The sequence below is a fragment of the Nothobranchius furzeri genome, chromosome 9 (assembly GCF_043380555.1).
Source record: "Nothobranchius furzeri strain GRZ-AD chromosome 9, NfurGRZ-RIMD1, whole genome shotgun sequence".
In the NCBI taxonomy this organism is placed as follows: Eukaryota; Metazoa; Chordata; class Actinopteri; order Cyprinodontiformes; family Nothobranchiidae; genus Nothobranchius; species Nothobranchius furzeri.
Window position 1 is genome coordinate 43014797 of NC_091749.1, and position 26164 is coordinate 43040960.

General features: G+C 46.8%; 1 protein-coding gene across 1 annotated transcript in view; it reads right to left on the bottom strand.

The window, feature by feature from the left end:
• fbn1 (fibrillin 1) overlaps window positions 1–12440 on the bottom strand; it is a 98427-nt gene extending 85987 nt beyond the window's left edge. The window contains exons 1-4 of the mRNA XM_015953558.3: window positions 12311–12440; window positions 12145–12221; window positions 11781–12062; window positions 1938–2020 (exon numbers count right to left, since the gene is read on the bottom strand). Coding sequence (XP_015809044.1) covers window positions 1938–2020; window positions 11781–11968 — 271 coding nt within the window. The 5' untranslated portion in view covers window positions 11969–12062; window positions 12145–12221; window positions 12311–12440. The remainder of the gene's footprint in view (window positions 1–1937; window positions 2021–11780; window positions 12063–12144; window positions 12222–12310) is intronic.
• Window positions 12441–26164: the final 13724 nt, after the last annotated feature.

The following is a 26164-nucleotide window of genomic DNA, read 5'->3' on the forward strand; positions in this document are numbered from 1 at the left end:
ATACCATACACAGTTGAGGAAACGTTGGTTTAAGTCCCTGATATGAAGTGGTCGCTGCATAAGCGAAAACCTTTACTCTCGGGATTCCACAGTTTCATTTTAGTCCGGTCACTAGTGCGTTTTATTACAATCATCCAACGTTTGCGGCGCTCCGGATCTTGGGGAATCCTGTAGATGGCTCATTCCTTATGTCATCCGCGTCTGTTCTGCATCCTGGTGCACAACATGAATCTACCATATTTCCTGTCTGATTGAGTTTTCTGACAATAACAAATAGTCCAGCTGCCGGCTTCTACCTGCCAAGATTGCGCCATTTCGATTTGAACTGTTGCATGCCGGGAGAAGTGACGTCAACTCCCAGAGCTCTATATCTAGCCGGTACCGCTCAACCTCTGCCACAAGCTCCTGCTCCTTCCCCACCAGTGAGGTGACCTTCCATGTCCCAAAAACCAGTTTCCTTGTCAGGGGATCGGACCGCCAAGGCTCCCGCCTCAGTCTGCCACCCGATCCACACTGCACCGGACCCTTCATGTTCCTCCTGTGGGTGGTGGGTCCACAGTTGGATGAGCCCATGTATCCGGTTCGGGCTGAGCCCGGCCGGGCCCTATGGGCGAAAGCCCGGCCACCAGGCACTCGCTCATGGGCCTCAACCCCAGGCCTGTCTCCAGGGTGGGACCCCAGTAACCCTCCGGGCCGGGTACTCCGACTCTTTGATCGTACATACATGAAATATCCTATATAGGCCATAAAGAGATATGTGATTTGTGTTTTTTTTTGCCAAGTTTCCTATGAGCACACTAAAACTACACCTTTTACACCTATTACAATCATGTCTCCATATACATTATATTATATCCACAAGCATGTGAGGATGTGTTTCGGTTGCTAACAGGCACCAGAATTAAAATAAAAAACTAAACAAGTATGAACGCTAACGCGATATCTTCATCCATCGTCACCCGTGCGCTACACGTGGGGAAATCTGTCCAACTTAAACGCCAGCTTTCAGCCACTCCCCCTGCTGCTTCCGTCTGCACTCGTCTGGTTTCCAGGCGAGGCGCTGCTCAACTCGAACAAGGCCTCAGTTTTCTTTGCAATGTTGAGGGTTTATCAAAATGTCCATGGTGAAAAAGGCCTATCAGAAAAAGAGCTTACCTGCGCAATCAGCATTTATATAAAAAAAATCTTTATTGACAGAAATAAGAGGGCTTTTATATATGTGTGTGTATATATATATATATATATATATATATATATATATATATATATATATATATACATTGATTATCAGATCAAACGTTTTTAAACATTTCACCTACAAAATGTGGATGCATATCTAAAACTGATAGACTTTTCAAGTTAACCCAAATATGGCTGCAACAACTAATAAGCCTTAGAAAACACAAAAGCAGATAAATCCCTTTTTCTCGCACTGAAATACAGCTTTATGAGAGAGTAACTGAAAGTCACTCTGAACATTTGATATCACTCTATATCTTGCAAAACTTTGTGAAATTGTTCACAATATGATGCTTTAAATTTGACCAAACCAACAATAATGCCATACATTTCAATATAAGATGATTAAATTTCAAACTCTGAGATGAAAGGGAGTAGATGATGCATTCCTTCATGGAATGCTATGCTTTTAAATCTTTAAATGTTTTACAAATTCCATCTAACAGCCAATTAGACCTCATAAGTCTGCATTTTTTGTCTACAAACCACAATATCTTTATTAAACAATTAAATAATTTTCAGACATAAAACAAGGCTGATGCACATTTCTTTGCCAACAGATTACCAATGTTTTATGATTTAGAGAATAAAATGGACCATTCATAAGGCTGAGCGTTGGCCTGGAAACTGTTTTCATTTTGAAATCATACCTTCAATAAAAGGCAAAAATTATAGAGAATAATGGAGGCAAGACTTACGAACAATGCACTGGTTTCCTCCTGTAAGAGTCTTCCAGCCTGGGCAGCAGTAGGCGTTGTTCCTGGAGCCACACACATTTGGTCTGTGGAAGATGGAGAAGCTCAAAACCCGTGTTCCTTCATGTCACACAGTTCAAATCAACATCTTGCCTCAGACTGGATAATAGCAACGCGACTCAACAACTGACGTGCAAGCCTGAAAGAGCTTCTGCGGTGTGGTGAAGTTGCTAATGCTAACATTTAGCTTAAACTACATTGGACAAAAATATAAATGCAACACTTTTGTTGTTGGTCCCATTTTTCATGAGCTGAACTCAATCTGAAACTTTGTGCTGTTTGATCAAACTGCGCATTTCAGGGTGGCAATTTATTGTGGGCAGTCTAAGGCAACCTGTACATTATTCATGCTGTCTAATCAGCCCTTTGATATGCCACACCTGTGAGGTGGGATGGATTATCTTGGTAAAGGAAACATTCTCGATAACACACATGTAGACAGATTTCAGAACAATATTTGAGAGTCATGGGTGTTTTGTCCATTCATCCATCCATCCATTTTCATCCGCTTATCCAGAGTCGGGTTGCAGGGGCAGTAGCCTAAGGCGAGAGGCCCAGATTTCCCTCTCCCCAGTTACTTGGGCCAGCTCCTCCGGGGGAATCCCAAGGTATTCCCTGGCCAGGTGAGAGACATAGTCCCTCCACCGTGTCCTGGGTCTACCTTTAGGTCTTCTCCCAGTTGGACGTGTCCGGAAAACCTCACCTGGGAGGTGTCCAGGAGGCATCCTGACCAGATGCTCGAGCCACCTCAACTGGCTCCTCTCGATGTGGAGGAGCAGCGGGTCTACTCTGAGCCCCTCCCGAATGACCGAGCTTCTCACCCTATCTCTTAGGGAGAGCCCAGCCACTCTTCAGAGAAAACTCATTTCGGCCGCTTGTATCCACGATATCGTTCTTTCGGTCACTACCCAAAGCTCATGACCATAGGTGAGGGTAGGAACGTAGATCGACCGGTAAATCGAGAGCTTCGCCTTCTGACTCAGCTCTCTCTTCACCACGACTGACTGGTACAACGCCCGCATCACTGCAAATGCAGCACCAATCTGCCTATCGATCTCACGCTCCAGTTTTCCCTCACTCGTGAACAAGACCCAGAGATACTTAATCTCCTCCACTTGGGGCAGGACCTCATCCCTGACCCAGAGAAGGCATTCTACCCTTTTCCGAATCAAGACCATGGTCTCAGATTTAGGGGAGCTGATTCTCATCCCAGCTGCTTCACACTCGGCTGTGAACTGCTCCAGCGAAAGCTGAAGATCACATTCTGATGAAGCCAACAGGACTACATCTGCAAAAAGCTGAGGCCTGATCCTCAGGTCACCAAAACGGTTTCCCTCCACACCTTGGCTGCACCTAGAAACCCTGTCCATAAAGGTTATGAACAGAATCGGTGACAAAGGGCAGCCTTGGCAGAGTCCAACTCTCACTGGGAACGAGCCCGACTTACTGCCGGCAATGTGGACCAAGCTCTGACACTGGTCATACAGGGACCTAACAGCCCATATCAGAGGACCTGGTACCCCATACTCCCGGAGCACCCCCCACAGGGCCCCTCAAGGGACGCAGTCAAACGCCTTCTCCAAATCCACAAAACACATGTAGACTGGTTGGGCAAATTCCCACGCACCCTCCAGGATCCTCCTAAGGGTATAGAGCTGGTTCAGTGTTCCACGGCCAGGAGGAAAACCACATTGCTCCTCCTGAATCTGGGGTTCAACAATCCGACGGACCCTCCTCTCCAGAACCCCTGAATAGACCTTACCAGGAAGGCTCAGGAATGTGATCCCCCTGTAGTTGGAACACATCCTGTGGGCCCCCTTTATAAATAAGGGGACCACCACCCCGGTCTGCCAGTCATATGGGACTGTCCCCAATGTCCACGCGATAGTGCATGGGTGTTTAGTGCTTGTAAAGAAAGTTTCAGATGTTTGAGTTCAGCTCATGAAAAATGGGAGAAAAAACCAAAGTGTTGTCTTTATATTTTTGTTCAGTGTAGGCTACACTGTGTACCTGACACGTCCCCTGCTGATTCCTGGACGTTAACACAAAAACAGCCTTCACCGTCAAGATCGGTTAGTCCATGAATGCTAACTCACAGTGTGACGTATATCTGCGAGGATTTTCAAATCCTAGATTTTCACCGTCTATTTTCTCTCAGGATATTGTTTTCATTTTCAGCCTGCATGAACAATTAAAAGTGATGGGATATAATAAGAAATAATCAGTCAACCACATCTTTAAATCATTCTGCAGTCTGTATAAATAACAGCATGCAAGTGGATGGCGTCCAGGATGCATCCTAACTAGACACCCGAGCCACTTCAACTGGCTCCTCTCGATGTGGAGCAGGTCTACTCCGAGCCCCTTCCAGATGAACAAGTTTCACACCTTATCTCTAAGGGAGAGCCCAGCCACCCTGCGTAGAAACTCATTTTGGCCACTTGTATCCACAATCTCGTTCTTTCGGTCACTACCCAAAGCTTGTGACCATAGGTGAGGGTAGGAACGTAGATCGACTGGTAAATCGAGCGCTTCGCCTTCCGGTTCAGCTCTTTCTTCCCCACGACAGACTGGTACGACGCCCGCATCACCGCAGATGCAGCACCAATCCGCCTATCGATCTTATGCTCCATTTTTCCCTCGCTCACAAACAAGACCCCAAGATATTTAAAGGAGCTTAATCACAGTGATGCAGGGGACTGTTTTGTTCTGGTCCTGCTGGACCTGACTACAGCCTTTGACACTGATGATCATCACCTGCAACTGGATGGGCTGAGAGACTGAGTAGGCCTATTCAGGAACTGCTTTGGAGTGGTTCTCCTCTTATCTGTCTGAGCGTTCTTTCTCAGTGGTCGTCTCCAAGTTTCGATCCTCACTACCTCCCTCACTCCTGGTGTCCCACATGGTTCTGTGCCAGGACCTCTGCTCTACCTCCTCTATCCCATTCCTCTTCAGCACATCCCTAAAGGAATCTCCTACCATCTTCTTGCAGATGACATCCAACTGTACATCTCCTTTAAGTCCCATGAGATGTCTAAACTGCAGCTGTTGCACACCTGCTTAGACTCTATCAAAACCTGGATGGCTGGGAGCTTTCTTCAGCTGAATGAAGATAAGACTGAGATCCTCATCTGTGCCCCAGACAAGTTTGTTCCCAAATTCAGAGACTCTCTTGGTCAGCTTGCTTCTCACACCAAACCTTCTGTCAGGAATCTTGGTGTGAACTTTGACCCAGCTCTCACCCTGGATTCTCATGTCAGTTCTTTTGTTCGCTCTTCCCTCTTCCATCTCAGGAAGATTGCTAAGCTGAGGCCCATTCTGTCTCGCTCTGAACTTGAGACAGTTCTCCACACCTCCACATCTCCTCACGCTTAGACTACTGTAACACTCTTTTCACGTGTCTGAGCAGAACCTCCCTGAACCGTCTACAGGTGGTGCAGAATGCCTGTGCTCGGCTTCTGACCAAGTCCTCCAAACACACCCACATCACCCCGCTTCTCCTCCAGCTTCACTGGCTGCCAGTCAACTTCAGGGTTCATTTCAAGATCCTGGTTCTGGTCTATAGGGCCTTACATGGACAAGAACCATCATACATTGGTGATCTTCTCAGTCCCTGCACCCCCACCAAAGCCTACTGGTTGTGTAGAGCACCAGACTAAAGACCAAAGGTGACAGAGCATTTGCTGCTGTGGCCCCCAGACTCTGGAACTCTCTCCCCCAGGGCCTGAGATCAGGGGATTCAGTGGACTCCTTTAAAAAACAGCTGAAAACTCACCTGTTCAAGCTGGCTTTGGTGTGACCTTCATCACCACCCTCTCCTTATTCTGCTCTTTCTACCTATTCCACCTTTCCCGGGATCCACTGATTTCACTTTTTCCTATTAATTTTCTCTCTCCCTTTCCTTACATTTTTTAGGGCTGAAACGAATCATCGAATTCATTCAATTCCTCAATTAATATTTTACTGATTCAAAGCTTCATTAAATGTGCGCACCACAGTCTGAACACATTTTACTGGCACACTATTTGGTAATCTAGGTGCCGCGGAGGAAAAATGAGAGACCAGCAAAGACACAAACTATTGTAACAGGCAGAAATGGTCCAAAGTTTCAAGTGTTAAACTACGAGCAGATTAGCTAACACACACAAATCGCGAACATGTGGAATTCAGAAAAAAAAATGTGATGGTTGTGAATAACTAAACTGTACAAGCAGAAGAAAAATCCCCACCATTCCATTTATGTGTGGATGTCTGCAGCAGCAGCAGTATGGAGCAGAACTGCTGCAGCTGCTACCTGGAGTCTGCTGTTGTTACTACTGAGCGTTAGCGCCTCGAGCCCAGTGTTGCCAGACTGCCTGGAAATTGTAAAGTATCGTACCAGGATCTTTAAATTATTGTGCTTTGAGAAAAATTATCGAATACTACTTAGTTGCCTCCTGACACATCTGATGACCCACAGCTTCAATCTTAGTGGCATGAGCAGCATCATGCGTCACTGCATGCCGTAAATGTTGACTGGTTGTTAAGGAATGTCTCTGGATGCAATCCGCAGTCGCAGATTCCACACAAAGAAAGGCTGAAATTATCGGACATGTGGGATTTATGATAGTACAGAGGGCTAAATTATCCTACAAATGCAATAATTATCGTACGTCTAGCAACACTGCTCGAGTATGCTCCACAAAACGTAACATCTATGGAAAGCCATTGTAGCATGTAATTCACAAAAGCTTCCATGTTTGAATACAATTTAGACTGTGTTATGTTGCCAACACGTACATAATAAAATATATGTGCCAACGTTACATTGTCACCACTAGAAATTAAATATTATTATAATCTCCAGTAGCTTACTACTGAATATACTGAAATAGTTAAAGTCTACCGATCATATGTGAATATATTTAGACATGTTTGTTTAGACTAGGATTATCATATTAAACCTAATTTTTTTATGAAATATATGTCAAATTTTGTTTCATAAAATATTTATTAATTATAAATATCAGCTGGGAAAGAGGGAACTAGACAACACTAATTTAATACATGTTGTTGATCCTTTTTTCAAATTCCATCCATCCATTTTCATCCGCTTCTCTGGAATCCGGTCGCGGGGGCAGTAGCCTAAGTCGAGATGCCCAGACTTCCCTCTCCCCAGCCACTTGGGCCAGCTCCTCCGGGGGAATCCCAAGGCATTCCCTGGCCAGGTGAGAGACATAGTCCCTCCACCGTGTCCTGGGTCTACCTTTAGGCCTTCTCCTGGTTGGACTTGCCCGGAAAACCTCACAAGGGAGGCGTCCAGGAGGCATCCTGACCAGATGCCCGAGCCACCTCAACTGGCTCCTCTCGACGTGGAGAAGCAGCGGGTCTACTCCGAGCCCCTCCTGAATGACCAAGCTTCTGACCCTATCTCTAAGGGAGAGCCCAGCCACTCTTCGGAGAAAACTCATTTCGGCCGCTTGTATCCACGATCTCGTTCTTTCGGTCACCACCTCACCACCAGCTCATGACCATAGGTGAGGGTAGGAATGTAGATCGACCCGTAAATTGAGAGCTTCGCCTTCTGACTCAGCTCTTTCTTCACCACGACAGACCGGTACAACACATGCGTCACTGCAGATGCAGCACCAATCTGCCTATCGATCTCACGCTCCAGTTCTCCCTCACTCGTGAACAAGACCCCGAGATACTTGAACAACTCCGCCTTCTAGAAGCCATTCTACTCTTTTCAGATTTTTTCAAATTATGTTTCTTTTTCATAATTTTAGCAGCAGACCACAGTCTCGTTTCACTTGAAACGTAGTCAAATGGAATATTCAATTAATCAATAGACGATTCGATCTACTAAAATATTTGATAGGTGCTATACATGTTTTTATCACAATTAGAATTTTTCTCATTTTAAATATATTTTTAAAAAATCATAAAATTCTTTTTATATTTAAATTTACTTTGTTTTTGTGAAGCGCCTCGCTATTTTTATTTTGAGAGGCACTAAATAAAGATTGTTTTCTTTCTTTCTTCTTTCTTACACTCCTCCACTTGAGACAGGACCTTATCCCTGACCCGGAGAAGGCACTCTACCCTTTTCAGACTCAAGACCATGGTCTTGGATTTAGAGGAGCTGGTTCTCATCCCAGCTGCTTCACACTCAGCTGCCAAAGCTGAAGATCACTGTCTGATGAAGCCAACAGGACCACATCATCTGCAAAAAGCAGAGACCCAATCATCAGGCCACCAAAACGGATGCCCCACTGCACCTAGAAATCCTGTCCATAAAAGTTATGAACAGAATTGGTGACAAAGGGCAGCCTTGGCAAAGTCCAACTTGGAAACAGGCTCGACTTACTGCCGGCAACGCGAACCAAACTCTGACATCGGTCTTACAGAGACCTAACAGCCTGTATCAAAGAGCCTTGCACCCCGTATTCTCAGGGTAGCCTCCACAGTCCCCCCCCACCCACCCACCCCACTGAGGGAGGCAGTCGAACGCGTTCTCCAAATCCACAAAACGCATGTACAGGTGCTGGCCAGTAAATTAGAATATCATCAAAAGGTTGAAAATATTTCAGTAATTCCATTCAAAACGTGAAACTTGTACATTATATTCATGCAATGCACACAGACCAATGTATTTCCAATGTTCATTACATTTAAATTTGATATTCATAAGTGACAACTAATGAAAACTCCAAATTTGGTATCTCAAAAAATTAGAATATTCTGAAAAGGCTGAATATAGAAGACACCTGCTGCCACTCTAATCAGCTGATTTACTCAAAACACCTGCAAAGGCCTTTAAAAGGTCCCTCAGTCTTGTTTTGAAGGCACCACAATCATGGGGAAGACTTCTGACTTAACAGCTGTCCAAAAGACAATCATTGACACCTTGCACAAGGAGGGCAAGACACAAAAGGTGATTGCTAAAGAAGCTGGCTGTTCGCAGAGCTCTGTGTCCAAGCACATTAACAGACAGGCGAAGGGACGGAAAAAATGTGGTAGAAAAAAGTGTACAAGCTCTAGGGATAACCGCACCCTGCAGAGAATTGTGACGACAAACCCATTCAAAAATGTGGGGGAGATCCACAAAGAGTGGACTGCAGCTGGAGTCAGCGCTTCAAGAACCACCACGAGGAGACTCATGAAAGACATGGGATTCAGGTGTCGCTTTCCGTGTGTCAAGCCACTCTTGAACATGAAACAGCGCAAGAAGCGTCTCGCCTGGGCCAAGGACAAAAAGGACTGGACTGATGCTGAGTGGTCCAAAGTTATGTTTTCTGATGAAAGCAAGTTCTGCATTTCCTTTGGAAATCAAGGACCCAGAGTCTGGAGGAAGAGCGGAGAAGCACAGAATCCACGTTGCATGAGGTCCAGTGTAAAGTTTCCACCGTCAGTGATGGTGTGGGGTGCCATGTCATCTGCCGGTGTTGGCCCACTCTGTTTCCTGAGGTCCAGGGTCAATGCAGCCGTCTACCAGGAAGTTTTAGAGCACTTCATGCTTCCTGCTGCTGACCAACTTTATGGGGATGCAGACTTCACCTTTCAACAGGACTTGGCACCTGCACACAGTGCCAAAACCACCAGCACCTGGTTCAAGGACCATGGTATCCCTGTCCTTGATTGGCCAGCAAACTCGCCTGACCTTAACCCCATAGAAAATCTATGGGGTATTGTGAAGCGGAGGATGCAATACGCTAGACCCAACAATGCAGAGGAGCTGAAGACGACTATCAGAGCAACCTGGGCTCCCATAACACCTGAGCAGTGCCACAGACTGATCGAGTCCATGCCACGCCGCATTACTGCAGTTATTGAGGCAAAAGGAGCCCCGACTAAGTATTGAGTGCTATACATGCACATTCTTTTCATGTTCATTCTTTTCAGTTGGCCAACATTAGAGAAACAAACATTTTTTCATTGGCCTTTAGAATATTCTAATTTTTTGAGATACCAAATTTGGAGTTTTCATTAGTTGTCACCTATAAATATCAAAATTAAACGTAATAAACATCGGAAATACATTGGTCTGTGTGCATTGCATGAATATAATGTACAAGTTTCACGTTTTGAATGGAATTACTGAAATATTTTCAACCTTTTGATGATATTCTAATTTACTGGCCAGCACCTGTAGACTGGTTGGGCGAACTTCCATACACCCTTCAGGACCCTCCTAAGAGTATGGTCCACGTTGCCAGGACAAAAACCATTGATCCTCCTAAATTCAAGGTTCGACAATCCGACGGACCCTCCTCTCCAGAACCCCTGAAAAACGAACCAGCCACAAAAAGTATGGCCAACATTATTCTTTGTGCTGCGATGTGGAATCATCCTTCCAGTAAACATCCTAATGGTTGTCTAACTACCAAGACAAAACACGTACGGCTTTCTACTTTTATTGATTGAATAAAAATTTGCATTTCAACACCTGCCAATACACTGTAATGACAGATGAACATTTACATATTAATAATAATTGTCCAGCACTCTCCAAACCGCACACTACTTCATGGTTAGTACCCCTTGCTATTTGAAAAATAAACCAACGCAATCATGTACTGGTCGCTTCAACAGACCAGTACTTCAACTCACGTCTGTTACTCTGAAGGCATTTTGTCTTTGTGCTCACAAGCAGTTCAGCTGGGGTGAAGCCCTGATCCGTCTGAGCTCCTGATGAAACACAGTTTTGTGACTTTTGGGTTCAAGATGAACTAATGACAAAACCGAAAGAGCCTACTTCTGGTTAGACTAGGATCCTGGAATTTATTTCCCATTCATCTTGGTTTGAGTCAATCAGTTTAAAAGAATATTTCTCTTTAAAGTGGAAACACCTGGGCCATCCTGCCACCTACAGGTCTGACAAAAGTCTACATCTGTGAACTTGTGATCACCTGCTGAGCCAATCCACAGTTGGGCACACACACACACACACACACACACACACACACACACACACACACACACACACACACACACACACACACACACACACACAGTAACTCAGAACAGATCCACAAGGTGAATAATGAAGCCACTTGGGCGTTTGAAACAGTGGTAAGTCAGCATGACTTCCTGCCACTGAACCCAGATGTTGCAAAAGATTAACATTAATCATGTCAAATAAAAATGCCTGTGGAGAATGTTCATTGAGCTGTCGACTATGTGACCTTCATCAGCTGTTTGCTGTCATCACTGGACACAGGCATTCCTTCTTTACTTTATTGCGTCCCTTCCATCTGTCTTTCCTTTCACTCACTCACACACACACACACACACACACACACACACACACACACACACACACACACACACACACACACACACACACACACACACTTTCCAGCAGTGACCCACTGTGAACAGCTGCAGATGTGATTTATCCACAACTGGGGTGTGGTATATTTGGCTAAAAAAGGGGATTATGCTGTTAGTCTCTTTCTCTCCCCCTCTGCCACAGCCACGCAAGACCAATGGCCTTCTTTGTTTGGATGTAGTTTATTATTGCAGTCAGCAGGAATGCGGTTTTCTTGCCAGTATTTAATTACTAAACTTTGCTCCAAACTTCCATCACACACTATGTCACTAACTGGTCTCAGTACGCCTTATTAACACACATGATTTTTTTTTTATTTATTCATTTTACCTTCAGAGCTCCTAAATAACCAACTAGTGAGAAGCAAACACCTGCTTGAAGTTCATAAAACCCGTACATGAAAATATTTCTTAAAAATATAAAAGAATGCAAAAGAGAGAGAGAACGGAAATGGATAGTTAATGCAGCTTTACCCTCTGAGTACGTCCGTTCCTCCCCTCCTCTTTGCCCTGTTGGCTCTATCGGTCTGCCTGGTCACCAGCTCGCTGTCCTGGACCTCCAGCACCTCTGCAGCATCGCCAAGTCCTGCAAAGAGCTGCAGCAAGGCCAATAGAGCCACGGCCAACTGCAGCAGCCGTCCTCCACGCTTACTGTCCGACATATCAACTCTCAAAACGCGCAAATCCAGCGCTCGGTGTAGAAAACACTTAATTAGTTTCCCAGTCCAGTCGGATCTCTGCAGCCTGGAGTCAAAGCTGAAAAAAAAGTATGAGATTATTATAGCAAAGATAAAGTCAACAAAATCAGTTACTTTGTAAAGTGCAAACGTTTCTTTACCTTGTCTCCAGAGGAGAACCCGACTGCTTCACTCTTACTTCTTGCAGGTACAGCTGAATAAACGTTTGGAAGCAAAACTGCGCACAAAAGGAAAGTCACTCAAAATGTGTTTTTATTCCCAAAAATCTGTTAGATAAAAATGCGCATTGTAACTTCTGAGACTTACTCAGTGCGCATCTGGCTGCGGTGTTGATTTTGCGCACAGAGAAGTTAGAGGAGCGGATGCATTCCGGAGGATGAGAATGGTAAAAGTCACTGCGTCTCTCCTTCTCAGCAGAGCCCTTTTCGTCATCCCTGCTCAGCTCAACTTTCCCCCAAACTTTTTTTCTCATTCTGCTCTGCTCTCGCGATACAAAAGACCCAGTTAAAAAAATGCATCTCAAGTTTTGAACTTTGAAGAGTCACTGTAAACCCGTGAAAAGAGCGCATACATTATTTTCTGAAATTGACTGAATAATCCTGATTTATATGTATTCTAATAGAATAACAAAATCAGCTGAATAGACACATAACATCCACTATAAGGTCATTAATGAGTAAATAAGCCAATAACTGAGAGAAAAATATTAGAATCACATCTAAATATTTGAAGTTATATTTAAAATCATATGTGTAAATCCATGTCTAAATGTTGAAATCTAGTAAGATTTGAAGCTCAGTGTTTAGCCAAAAGGCACATTTGCTGTAAATTAACCTACCAAAATAAAAGCAGAATCTCAATGCGCAAGCAAGAACCCAGACAGAGTGGTCCGTGACTAAAGAGACTCACACAGAGACTCACACAGTCTGTCAATCAGACCCTGGATCGTTTTGGGGAGATCTCCTCACCCTGCTTTTATTTTTGATAGAGCGTGCTCTTCAGTTGACGTCACTGAGCAAGTGCTGCTGGGTGCTTATGCTGGACAAACAGCATTTACCAACTGAAAATACACAGGCAGAGCGCTAGGACATTGACAAAACTCAGCAGACACAAAATTCAAACGTTTATGCTCAGTTACTCGTCACTCATGGTGCTCAAGTAATATTTTCTCTAAGTTCTCTTATTACTCTTAGGTTATTATTTGTGTCACTTCTTTTTACACACCACCTCTGTTCAAAAGCCATTTTCAGTGTTTTGGTGCTGTTTGACCGAGACGTTAATTTCAATTCAATTTCACTTTCAATTCAGTTTATCTATATAGCGCCAAATCACAACAAGAGTCGTCCCAAGGCACTCCACACAGTAAACATTCCAATACAGGTCAGTTCATTAAGCCAGTCAGAAAAACGTTTTCTATATAAGGAACTCAGCAGGCTGCATCAATCACTGACTAGTGTCAGTGACTTTACAGCAATCCTCATACTAAGCAAGCATTTAGCGACAGTGGAGAGGAAAACTCCCTTTTAACAGGAAGAAACCTCCAGAGCAGTGGTTCCTAACCTGGGGGTCCCGACCCCCACAAGGGGGCGCCAACGTCTCTCAGTGGGTTGCCAGGACCTCTCCACTTTAAGGGGTTAAAACTTCATTTATTACTTGTTAATAGCCTACATTTTGCTCACATTTTTTTTCATGAGTGAACAGTTTACTGATATTAAGACAGGAAATAATTAGTACAGAAAAAGTAACACACTTTTAAGAACATTTTGCTCAGCTCACTGTTTTATTTTCAAGTGTCAAAAGTTCAAGATAGGACTGCTTGATTAATCACAGCCTTTACAGTACATAATCTAGTATAAACAGTAATATACACATATAAGTATATTTTGCTCAGTGTATTTTTTATGTGTCAAACATTTATTGAAAGGAATGTGTCACAGTGTAGGAGGTGGAGACGGCGGATCATGTGTGGATGAGCTGAACGGAGGAAAAATGCAGGCTTCGGTAAAAGTAAAAATGGTTTAATGGCAGGATGGGATGAACAGGAACACCAGCAAACAGCAACAATGAACTGACAAGGACAGGGGCAAAACAGGTGGTTTAAATACAGAGGGCTAATTAGGGAAACATGGGCAGGTAAACGAGGGACAGGTGAGAACAATAAGGGTAATCATGGCAGGAGAGGAACACAGTCAGGCGGGCAGGGGCAGATCGTGACAGTAGCCCCCCCCCCCCCCCTTAAGGGCGGATACCAGATGCCCATAAGGCTACACGACACAGGAGACGGGGACTCGAAGACTGGACAGGAGACGGGAACATGACTTGGACTGGAACATGACTTGGACTGGAACATGACTTGGACTGGAACATGACTTGACCAGGCGTGGGACCCAGGCAGAGAACTGCAGGAGCAGGCGTGGGGCCCAGGCAGAGAACTGCTGGAGCAGGCGTGGGACCCAGCAGGGACTGCAGCAGTACGAGACCTGCAGGCATAAGCCCCACAGCGTGGACCAGGAAGTGGACGAACGGCAGGAGCGACGCCAGAAAACCAGGATCGGCGGCAGGCACTCGACAGCCGGTCAGAGCAGGTGCACGGCACGATTCGCTGGATCTCCGGCAGAGGCTTGGGTGCAGGGAAGCAGGAGAAGAGCGGGAAGAGCGGGGAGACCAGCCCTACCACCCCGGAGAAAGATGGCGTGCGTAGGGGGTGTAACTCCTTCCAGGCTCCAGGATCCGCGGCTTCCATGACACAAACGGGACGGGGGCAGAAAGCAGGAGAGGAGAAGGGCTCGACCACCGCAGGAAACGAACTGGATGCGCCGAAACCCACTCAGAGGCTTGACCACCCCGGAGAACAGGTAGGATGCGCACACACCCTGGGCCAGAATCTCCTTCTGCTAAAGGACAAAAAATAAAAATAAATCCTCCAGGGAGATGTAGAAATGCTCACCACGGGTCCAGGTTGGTCAGTTCATTCTGTCACGGTGTAGGAGGTGGAGACGGCGGACCATGTGTGGATGAGCTGAACGGAGGAAAAATGCAGGCTTCGGTAAAAGTAAAAATGGTTTAATGGCAGGATGGGATGAACAGGAACACCAGCAAACAGCAACAATGAACTGACAAAGGACAGGGGCAAAACAGGTGGTTTAAATACAGAGGGCTAATTAGGGAAACATGGGCAGGTTAATGAGGGACAGGTGAGAACAATAAGGGTAATCATGGCAGGAGAGGAACACAGTCAGGCGGGCAGGGGCAGATCGTGACAGAATGATTGATTTATCAGTGTTTACAAGAAACAATGTGTTCAGAAAAGTAATACAAACTGTCAAGCACATTATGCTCTGTTTGGTTTTGTTAATGACTTTGTTCTGTACTGGAGCCTATTGTTACTGTTATCTATTGAATCAAAGCATATTAAAATGTGCTTGAACAATTTTATCATTTCTTAATAATGTTTGTACTGGAAGAGATAATGGGAGGGGGTCGTCAAAAATTTTACTGGTTAAAAACGGGGTCCCTTGGGAAAAAGGTTGGGAACCACTGCTCCAGAGGATCCTGGCTCAGTATAAGCAGCCATCCTCCACAACTCACTGCTCACCAAGTAGTATTTCTATGGCTACAATGTCATTTCTTAGTAAATCATTTATTTAGTAAGAGAAAAACTTTATTGTCTTTATCTTAGTGAATCTATAATTAATTTGACAGGTGAACTAGTGGTAGCACATTCCATGTCAAAGAAAGTAAAATATTATCAGGAGAGGAAGGGTGTAAGTGGTCACCACAGCTCAGCAGAACACTATTGTAGCTTCTTCTGAGGAAAGAAACTGTTGCGTTACGGTAAATGTTGTTACCCGTGGAGCAGAAAACATTCAACCTTGGCGTGTCTCCTCGGACTTTAATGGTTCTTCAGTTAATTCCTACGAAAGAATTCAATTCCGATTGTAGTTGTCTGGCGCTGAAGTTTCCGGATCTGCTCATAATCCTGCGCCTGTCGATGGCATCATCATACTAAGGCAATACAGCTCGACCAAAATATATTGCATATGATTCTACCTTGCTCTTCCATGCCTGTCATGTTTGTTTTTTCCTTTCTGCCAGTCCTCCTGTTAATCAGCTCACCCAGTTCACCTGAGCCCTGCCTGATTGTCCCCTTGCTTCACCCGTGCGCTCCTCCTTTTAAGCAAAGCTCAGGCTCTGTCTCCCTGCCAGATTATCGACAGCCTTGTGCCAGTAGAGACTCTAGTGATATTTTCAACCAAGCCTTTTGACTTTTGACCACGTTTTCTGTCCACGGATTCGGCCTGCCTTGCCCCTCACGGATCATCTCGCCTATCTGGCATCTGGACTCTGAACTTTGACTACTGATCCCTGCTCAACCCCCGATAAGTATTGCTGACTTCTGCCTGTTTGTGTATGACCTTGCCTGTACCTCTCTCTGGCATTGGATTTTTGGATTCTTGAATTCTGTGGGCTGTGCTAATTGTCTGTGTCATTTTCAGGAGAGGAGTTGAATTCCAGGCGCATTGCAAGCTTTTCAAAAGTGTGGGAGATGTTGTGTGTGTATGTCATCAGCTGTAAATTGAAACCCAACCTCAATCCATTAACAAGTCTGCGCATAATTCACAGTAACAAAGTCCTTCCAAAAACATGCTTAATATTCACCAATCAGTTGTGCTTCATTTGAGCCGGATCTTGCCTGAACAAGATCCGGGAACTATCTTATTTTGAAACGACCGTTCCGGCTACTGTCTGCTAGGATCCGGCAACTCACGCGACAAACGTGTGCTGTACGCAGGATTCGAATTACGGGTGAGCTAGGGAGCTCCTGGAAGCCCTCAACACAACCAGGGGGAGCCCAAAACGATCCTGGTTCTATTTATATTACATTATCTATGTGGACTCTCTGGGGATCATTTAAAGCTGAGAGGCGCAGAGCTCTGATATTGGTGTGCTCCAGACAGATGCGTCCTAAGCACGGCCACAGTAACATTCCCAAAGTGTCGCCACCTCAAAAACAATTTTAACACGCAATCATTCATGTCGGCTCATATCCTTTTATGCTTTCTGTCTTTTATTTGTGTCTGGTACTTTTCGCCGCTGCAGAGCGAGCGCATCACCTGTTTTATCCTCCAGTGTCTTCACCGCACTGGTGCGGTCAGCGAGCGGCACGCACTCCGCTATATTTGTGGTCGGTAGATCTTTTTCAACTGCAGTTCAAAGGTAATTCATAAAGTGAAAATATATGAAGCCAGGTAGCAGTTTTTCTTTAGGATTGAGAGGAGATGCAGGAAGATAATAAACAGACAGGACAGAAAAATAGTCAAATAAAAACAGGTTTGTTTTTGTACCTGGTGGTTGCAACAAACACCATTGAAAGTAATTAGAACTGAGGAACAGAAAATGAAATGATTCTTTCAATGTTTAGAGCAGCAGGAACTCTTAGAGGCTGCAGGCGCATCAGTGAGTTTGGGGCCGCTGAGCTGGGGGAGGGGGGAGAGGGCTGAAGCAGGGGGACAGTAAAGATGCAAAAACTACCGTTGATAAAAGAAATGTGTTAACTCAGAAAATGTGGGCACAATTTAAATTACTTGTCGACAGCTCTTCCCTCCCGTCAAACTCTTCCCTCCCTCCCTCCCTCCCTCTCCTGTTTCTCCTTGAAACCCGACATCGGCTGTCGGGTTTCAAGGAGAAGAGGGAGGGGAAGAAGGAGATGAGGCAAACAGAGTGAGTGCGACGTCAGAAACCAGACTGGTGTGGAGGTTAGCAAAACGGCTGGAAAAGTGTGGGTGTTGAAACCCCCACACCCCCCACGGGTGCAACGCCCATGTGAATCCACACACCGAAGAGGAGCTCCCATAGCTGGCATTGAGACAGTCCCACCCCCTCTCCCTGTCATCGCAGCATATGCTGTTCTGTCTCCAGTTTTCCTATCTGTGGTGTAATCTATATTGATATACTTGCATACGCCACTGGGGGGCAGTACTTACCGGCTAGGGAGAAATGTGTGGTATGTGAACAGCTCGAGGAGGCTAAAATAAAAGGTGATTGTTGCTCCACGTTATCACTTGAGCGGAGTTTATTCAAGAGCCCAACACAACATGGTGTCAGAAGTGAACTCGCTCTAAGCGGTGAACTGAGAAAACTGAAGAAAAAGTCAGTTTGGCGAACGGCCAGCGACAAACATGACGGAGCAAGCAGCAGCTCTACCGGCGGCAACAGGCCCGGCTATGGCAGCTCCGCCAGCGGCTACTTTCACCACCAAGCCACCGGAACCGTTCGACTTCGAAGACGTTTCGAGCGTTTCAGAATGGCAAGTAATCTGGACAGTTCAACAGATGCTAACCAAGTGAACACATTAGTTTACTGCATGGGAGACGAGGCTGACGACGTGCTAAGGGGACTTGACCTAACAGACGAGCAGCACCAGCATTACAATGCGGTCAGAAACGCATTTGATAGACATTTTGTCCCGAGAAAGAATCTGATCTATGAAAGAGCAAAGTTTAATAAGCGAGTACAACAACCAGCAGAAACAGTTGACTCCTTCATAACAGCTCCATATGCTCTCGCTGAAAACTGTGAATATGGCGGACTTCACGATGAACTTTTGAGAGATAGGCTCATTGTGGGTCTCAAAGATTCATCACTGTCGGAGAGAACGCAGCTCGATAAAGATTTGACCCTAACCAAAGTTATCACAATGGCGAGACAATCTGAGGAAATAAAAAGACAGCAAACTGACCTAAGAGGCGAAAGCAGCATGAGCAAAACAGCCGTGGATGCCGTGCATGTCAAAAAATCACAGCCAAATAAATTCTGAAGCAGACACCAAAAGCAGTTCAAGCCACAAAAACCACAAATAGCAAAACGAGAGAATAAAACATGCTCTAGATGTGGAAAAGCACAGATGCACCCAGCAGCACAGTGCCCAGCTAAAAATGCAGAATGCCACAACTGTGGGAAACGTGGACACTACAGGAGAGTTTGTAGGTCTACAACTGTGCATGAGGTGGCAGACAGTGCAGATGGTCTCTTCCTAGGGTGAACTGGATTCAGGAGAAGACCCGTGGATTGCTAACATCTGCGTGAGAGGAAAAAGCGTGACATTTAAATTAGACTCGGGGGCAGATGTCACAGCTATCTCAGAGGAGACATTCAAAGACATTAAGCAGCCAAATGAACATTTGCAAAAAGTCGAAAAGCCACTGTATGGACCAGGAGGTGCAGCATTGACCGTACTTGGGTCCACAAGGGAGGACATTTCCTACAGTTACAGGAGCACCACAGAGACAATCTATGTAGTCAGAAATCTGCGTGTAGCTCTCTTAAGCAGGCCAGCTTCGGTGAGACTGAAACTAATTGCCCGAATGGACAATGTTGACCTTGAGTCAGTGAGGAAAGCGTACCCGAAACTATGTGATGGGCTTGGGCTTGTTCAAAAACCATACGCCATTAAGCTGAAGCCTGACGCTAAACCTTATTCACTGAAAGTGCCAAGGCGTGTTCCACTGCCACTACTGGGCAAAGTCAAAACAGAGCTGGAGAGGATGGAACAGTTGGGAATAATCAGTTGTGTGGAAGAGCCCACAGACTGGTGTTGCGGTATGGTCGTAGCCCCCAAAAAGGACAAAGCGAACGTCCGCATCTGTGTGGACATGACACCATTAAATGAGTCGGTGTGTCGTGAAAGATATATCCTCCCCTCTGTAGAGCAAACACTAGGCATGCTCACAGGTGCGCAGTATTTCTCCAAGCTCGATGCTAACATGGGCTTTTGGCAAATACCGCTGTCCAAAGAATCTGCTCTCCTCACCACATTTATTTCGCCATATGGTAGATACCATTTCAATCGTTTTTTCATGACTCCCGTCCTTCACCCTCCTCTGCCTCCTCATTTACCTTTCATTCAGCTCACCTGGTCCCCTCACCAAGCTCCAGCCAAGCCCTGTTTTCCACAGCAACCTAACCTACACCTCATCAGCTCACTACACATACCTGCTCCTCCTACTATATAACTCCCAGCCTACTCTCCAACCAGGGCCAGATTATTACAGCCCTGCCAGTAATTCTCCAGCGATTCACCCTGCCTGATCTCTGCCTCCGGACCTCGTTCTTTGCCTGACCCCTGCCTTGTGATCTGCCTGCCACTTTGACCTTAGCCTGCCTACCGACTCTGTCTCCAGCCTCGCCCTTCTGGTAACCCTGATTACAATAAAAGATTTTTATATATTTTTTTACTGTGTTGGCATCTTCACGGGTCTTCTGAGTTCTGTACGTGACAGAATGATCTGGCCAAAAAATTAGACCCAACGCCGACACAGTACCTGGGAGTTCCCCCCCCCCTCTAACCTGCGGTGGTCCCAGGAGGCGCACCGCGTCCACGTCCAGTGATGGTTCTGGGAGACGCACCGCGTCCACGTCCAACGGTGGTCCCAGGAGTCCCATCGCGTCCACGCTCAGTGGGGTTTCTACTTCCTCCTTTCGAAGAGGTTCTGCCTGCCCTAGTCCAGTGGTGGTTCCAGGGGTTGCACCGCATCCATGTCCAGCGGTGGTCCCAGGGGGCGCATCGCATCCATGTCCAGTGGTGGTCCCAGAGGCCGCACCACATCCTCGTCCAGCAGAGATTCCACCTTCGTCTGTCTGAGAGGCTCCGCCTGCTCCAGTCCAGTGGTGGTTCCAGGGGTTGCATCGCATCCATGTCCAGCGGTGGTCCCAGGGTCCGCACCACATCCATGTCCAGCAGGGGTCCCACCTCCGTCTGTCCTGCCTCAGCGGTGGTCCTGGGGGACGCATCGCATCATGCCTCGGCGGTGATCCCGGGGGACGCATCGCATCATGCCTCGGCGGTGGTCCCGGAGGACGCATCGCATCCTGCTTCGGTGGTGGTCCCGGAGGACGCATCGCATCCTATCTCGGCGGTGGTCCCGGAGGACGCATCACATCCTGCCTCGGCGGTGGTCCCGGAGGACGCATCGCATCCTGCTTCGGCGGTGGTCCCGGAGGACGCATCACATCCTGTCTCGGCGGTGGTCCTGGAGGACACATCGCATCCTGTCTCGGCGGTGGTCCTGGAGGACGCATCGCATCCTGTCTCGGCGGTGGTCCCGGAGGACGCATCGCATCCTGTCTCGGCGGTGGTCCCGGAGGACGCATCGCATCCTGTCTTGAAGTCGACGCCTCCCGTCTCGAGCGCTGAAGCAGACGTTCCCGTCTCGAGCTCTGAAGAAGACGATCTCTTCTCGAGCTCTGAAGAAGACGTTCCCGTCTCGAGCTCTGAAGAAAACGTTCCCATCTCCAGCTCTGAAGCAGACATTCCCGTCTCCAGCTCTGAAGCAGACGTTTCCAGCTCTGAAGTGGAATTGTGTGTGCTGAAACTCAATTTCGTTTCTCTGTATGTCCTGCACATGTGGTAGAAATGACAATAAATGACTTTGACTTGACTTGACTTGAAGTCTCCCCGTTTCCTGCCTCAAGTCCCCCAGTCACAAGTGTTCCTGTCTCAAATCCCCCCAGTCTCAAGTGTTCCTGCCTCAAGTCTTCCAGTCACAAGTGTTCCTGCCTCAAGTCCCCCAGTCTCAAGTGTTCCTGCCTCAAGTCTCCCAGTCTCAAGTGTTCCTGCCTCAAGTCTCCCAGTCTCAAGTGTTCCTGCCTCAGATCCCCCAGTCTCAAGTGTTCCTGCCTCAAGTCTCCTAGTCTCAAGTGTTCCTGCCTCAAGTCTCCCAGTCACAAGTGTTCCTGTCTCAAGTCTCCCTGTCTCAAGTCTCCCAGTCTCAAGTGTTCCTGTCTCAAGTCCCCCAGTCTCAAGTGTTCCTGCCTCAAGTCTCCCAGTTTCAAGTGTTCCTGCCTCAAGTCCCCCCAGTCACAAGTGTTCCTGTCTCAAGTCTCCCAGTCTAAAGTGTTCAAGTGTTCCTGTCTCAAGTGTCCCAGTCTCAAGAGTCCCCTCAAGTGTCCCAGTCTCAAGTGCTCCAGTCTCAAATGCCCCCACAAGAGTCAATGTCCCCACCAGTCCCAGAGTCTATGTCCCCACCAGTCCCAGAGTCTATGTCCCCACCAGTCCCAGAGTCTATGTCCCCACCAGTCCCAGAGTCTATGTCCCCACCTGTCCCGGAGTCTATGTCCCCACCTGTCCCGGAGTCTATGTCCCCACCTGTCCTGGAGTCTATGTCCCCACCGGTCCCGGAGTCTATGTCCCCACTGGTCCCGGAGTCTATGTCCCCACCTGTACCGGAGTCTATGTCCCCACCAGTCCCAGGGTTCCCTCTGTCCCCTCAGTCTCTAGTGTCCCCTCTTAGTCGTCCTCTTCTAGTGTCCCCTCTTAGCCATCCTCTAGTGTCCCCTCTTAGCGTCCTCTAGAGTCCCCTCTTAGTCGTCCTCTAGTGTCCCCTCTTAGCCGTCCTCTAGTGTCCCCTCTTAGTCGTCCTCTTCTAGTGTCCCCTCTTAGCTGTCCTCTAGTGTCCCCTCTTAGCCATCCTCTAGTGTCCCCTCTTAGTCGTCCTCTTCTAGTGTCCCCTCTTAGCCGTCCTCTAGTGTCCCCTCTTAGCGTCCTCTAGAGTCCCCTCTTAGTCGTCCTCTAGTGTCCCCTCTTAGCCGTCCTCTAGTGTCCCCTCTTAGTCGTCCTCTTCTAGTGTCCCCTCTTAGCCGTCCTCTAGTGTCCCCTCTTAGCCATCCTCTAGTGTCCCCTCAGTGCCTTAGCCCAGAGTCCCCTCGTAGTCATAGTCCAGTGTCCCCAGACTCCCGCAGTCCCGGCTCCTGTTTCCCCGTCGCCGGCCCCCCAGGCTCCCGCAGTCCCGGCTCCTGGGGTGGTTCTGTCATGACTCCCGTCCTTCACCCTCCTCTGCCTCCTCATTTACCTTTCATTCAGCTCACCTGGTCCCCTCACCAAGCTCCAGCCAAGCCCTGTTTTCCACAGCAACCTAACCTACACCTCATCAGCTCATTACACACACCTGCTCCTCCTGCTATATAACTCCCAGCCTGCTCTCCAACCAGGGCCAGATTATTACAGCCCTGCCAGTAATTCTCCAGCGATTCACCCTGCCTGATCTCTGCCTCCGGACCTCATTCTTTGCCTGACCCCTGCCTTGTGTTCTGCCTGCCACTTTGACCTTAGCCTGCCTACCAACTCTGTCTCCAGCCTCGCCCTTCTGGTAACTCTGATTACAATAAAAGGTTTTTTTTTAATATATTTTTACTGTGTTGGCGTCTTCACGGGTTTTCTGAGTTCTGTACATGACACGTTTGCCATTTGGTATTTCCAGTGCACCAGAGCATTTCCAAAACATGATGGTGACGGAAGTGACAGCCGGCCTCGCGGGTGTCGTGTGCCACATGGACGACATCCTGGTCTGGGGATCCATGAGAGAGTATCACGACGTGAGACTCCATGCTGTCCTCGACCGTGCAGAGAAGGCGGGCGTCACCCTGAACATGTCAAAATGTGAGTCCGTCAAAAGAGCAGTGAAATTCTTAGGATTCATTGTGTCATCTGAAGGCATGAGTCCTGACCCTGACAAAACTAGTGCGGTGCAGAATATGAAAAAGCCAAGCACCGTGAGTGAGCTTAGGAGCTTCTTAGGAATGGTGAATCAGCTGGGGAAATTCATCCCAAACCTCTCTGAAAAAGACAAACCACTGAGAGACTTGCTTTCAACCAAAAACATGTGGTACTGGGGGCACGAGCAACAAAACGAGTTTAGCCGTTTAAAAGAAGAACTGTCATCTGCTCCAGTACTACAGCTTTATGACCCAAACAAACCCCAAAAGATCTCAGCGGATGCCTCTTCATATGGGTTGGGGGCAGTTTTGCTACAGAAAGACAGTGACGTATGGTCACCAGTCACGTATGCCTCACGATCATTGACACCTACAGAGCAGCGCTGTGCGCAGCTGGAGAAAGAAGCGCTGGCGCTCACCTGGGCCTGTGAAAGATTCAGTGACTTTATTCTAGGGCTACACTTTGAGCTTGAGACCGACCATAAGCCACTCGTGAGCCTACTTGGAGGGCAAGCCTTGGATTTGCTTCCACCATGGATACAGAGATTCCGTATGCACCTAATGAGGTATTCTTACGCTATAGGGCACATTCCAGGCAAAAGCATCACCACAGCCGACACGCTGTCACGGTTACCACTGGCAGGCAGCGTGACATCCAGAGACAATGATCTTATGGAGGACACCGATATTTACATTGACGCAGTGCTGGAGGGCCTTCCTACTAGCAGCAAATACCTTACAGATCTCCGTGAGCAGCTAGTCGGACAGCGTTTGTTCGCAAGTCATGGAGTTCTGTGCAGAGGGCTGGCCTGACAGGAACCAGCTGCAGGGAGTAGTAAAACACTGCTGGTCAGAAAGAGCAGTTTTGAGTGTACACAATGGACTACTACTGCGAGGCGCAAGATTGGTCATTCCTGCAAACATGCAAAATGCAGTTTTGGACAAAATACACAAGGGTCACCAAGGGGTAGTTATTGTCGAGAACGTGTCCGACAAGTAGTGTGGTGGCCAGGCTTAAGTAATCAGATCAGTGAACTTGTCCTTAAGTGCAGGCTGTGCATACAGGTGAGAGTTAATGTGAGGGAACCTCTTATGCCAACATGTTTACCTGAGGCATGGCAGATTTTAGGAGCTGATTTGTTCACGCTAAAAGACAAAAACTATCTGTTGGTAGTAGATTATTTCTCGAGATATGTCGAGATTGCTCAACTCAGCCCAACTCGTTCAGCCAATGTGATTGTGCATTTAAAGTCAATATTTGCACGCCATGGAATACCCTAAGTATTGATTACCGATAATGGCCCACAATTTGCAAGTCAAGAAATGAGAGACTTTGCAAAGGACTACTGTTTTGAGCATGTAACCAGTAGTCCCAGGTACCCGCAGAGCAACGGCGAAGCGGAGAGAGGCGTCCAGACCATCAAAAATCTGCTCAAGAAGGCCAGTGATCCTTACAAGGCATTGCTGGCGTACAGAACAACAGCACTGGCGAATGGCTACAGCCCGGCTCAACTTGTCTTGGGGCGCAGGCTTCGCACTACTATACCAATGCTTCCTGAAACCTTAGAGCCATGTCTGCCGGATTTTCAGCAGATTTGTTGTTCTGAGAGAGAGAAAAGGCTGAGACAAATCGAATGGTTCAACAAAAGACACAGAACAGGAGAACTGGTTAAGTTGTTGCCCGGGGAACCAGTCTGGATCAAGGATGCAAAAGCACAGGGCACAGTGACATCAGTCCACCCAACTCCACGATCGTACATCATCAGTGGACCCCAAGGGACGATCAGAAGGAACCGCAGTCATCTTGTGCCAATCCCACAAACAGAGACTCAAACCGAAGCAAAACAGATCCAGTCCACTCCTACAGAGACTGTTTCTGAGCCAAGCGCAGCCCATACACCAGGCGTGGTTAGAACCCGGTCTGGTAGGGAAGAGATTGAACCAATAAGACTTGATCTGTGACGTTAATTGTTTGGAATGGAAAAAGTTGTATTTTGAAATGTTAAGTTTTGTTTTTGATAATAGAATGTTAAAAAAGGAATACGGTTTGACAGTGCTACAAGAGAAAAGAAAGTGTTATGAAAATACCGAGTTTATGTTTCCTGAAATGTTGGGGTATGTCAGTATTGAAAAAAATATTATGCAGTTGTGTTTTGTTTGGAGAGCAAAAGAAGGTACCAGCCTAACTTCAGTAAGGGGGATGTGGTGCAATCTATATTGATATACTTGCATACGCCACTAGGGGGCAGTACTTACCGGCTAGGGAGAGGTGTGGTATGTATGTGAACAGCTCGAGGAGGCTAAAATAAAAGGTGATTGTTGCTCCACGTTATTGCCTGAGCGGAGTTTATTCAAGAGCCCAACACAACACTGTCAGCATAATCTTCTGCGACTCCCTGATTCTCCCACATTTTAAATAAAAAAAAAAACGTTAACGTTTTGTCTTCATGTTATACCCATTACAGCATATAATTTTCAATTCTGTTCTTTCACATAGATTTTGCAAAGTTTTTAGCAGTTTTGTTATTAAATTCATGTTTCTTACCACCTAAATGTTTTTGAACGTGATAACGTAATTTAAGTCGTATGTCATCAAGAGGCACAGGACCCCAAGCCAGCCAGAAAGAAACATACAGTAATGTCCCCCAAAGACACTAGACCTGCACACTA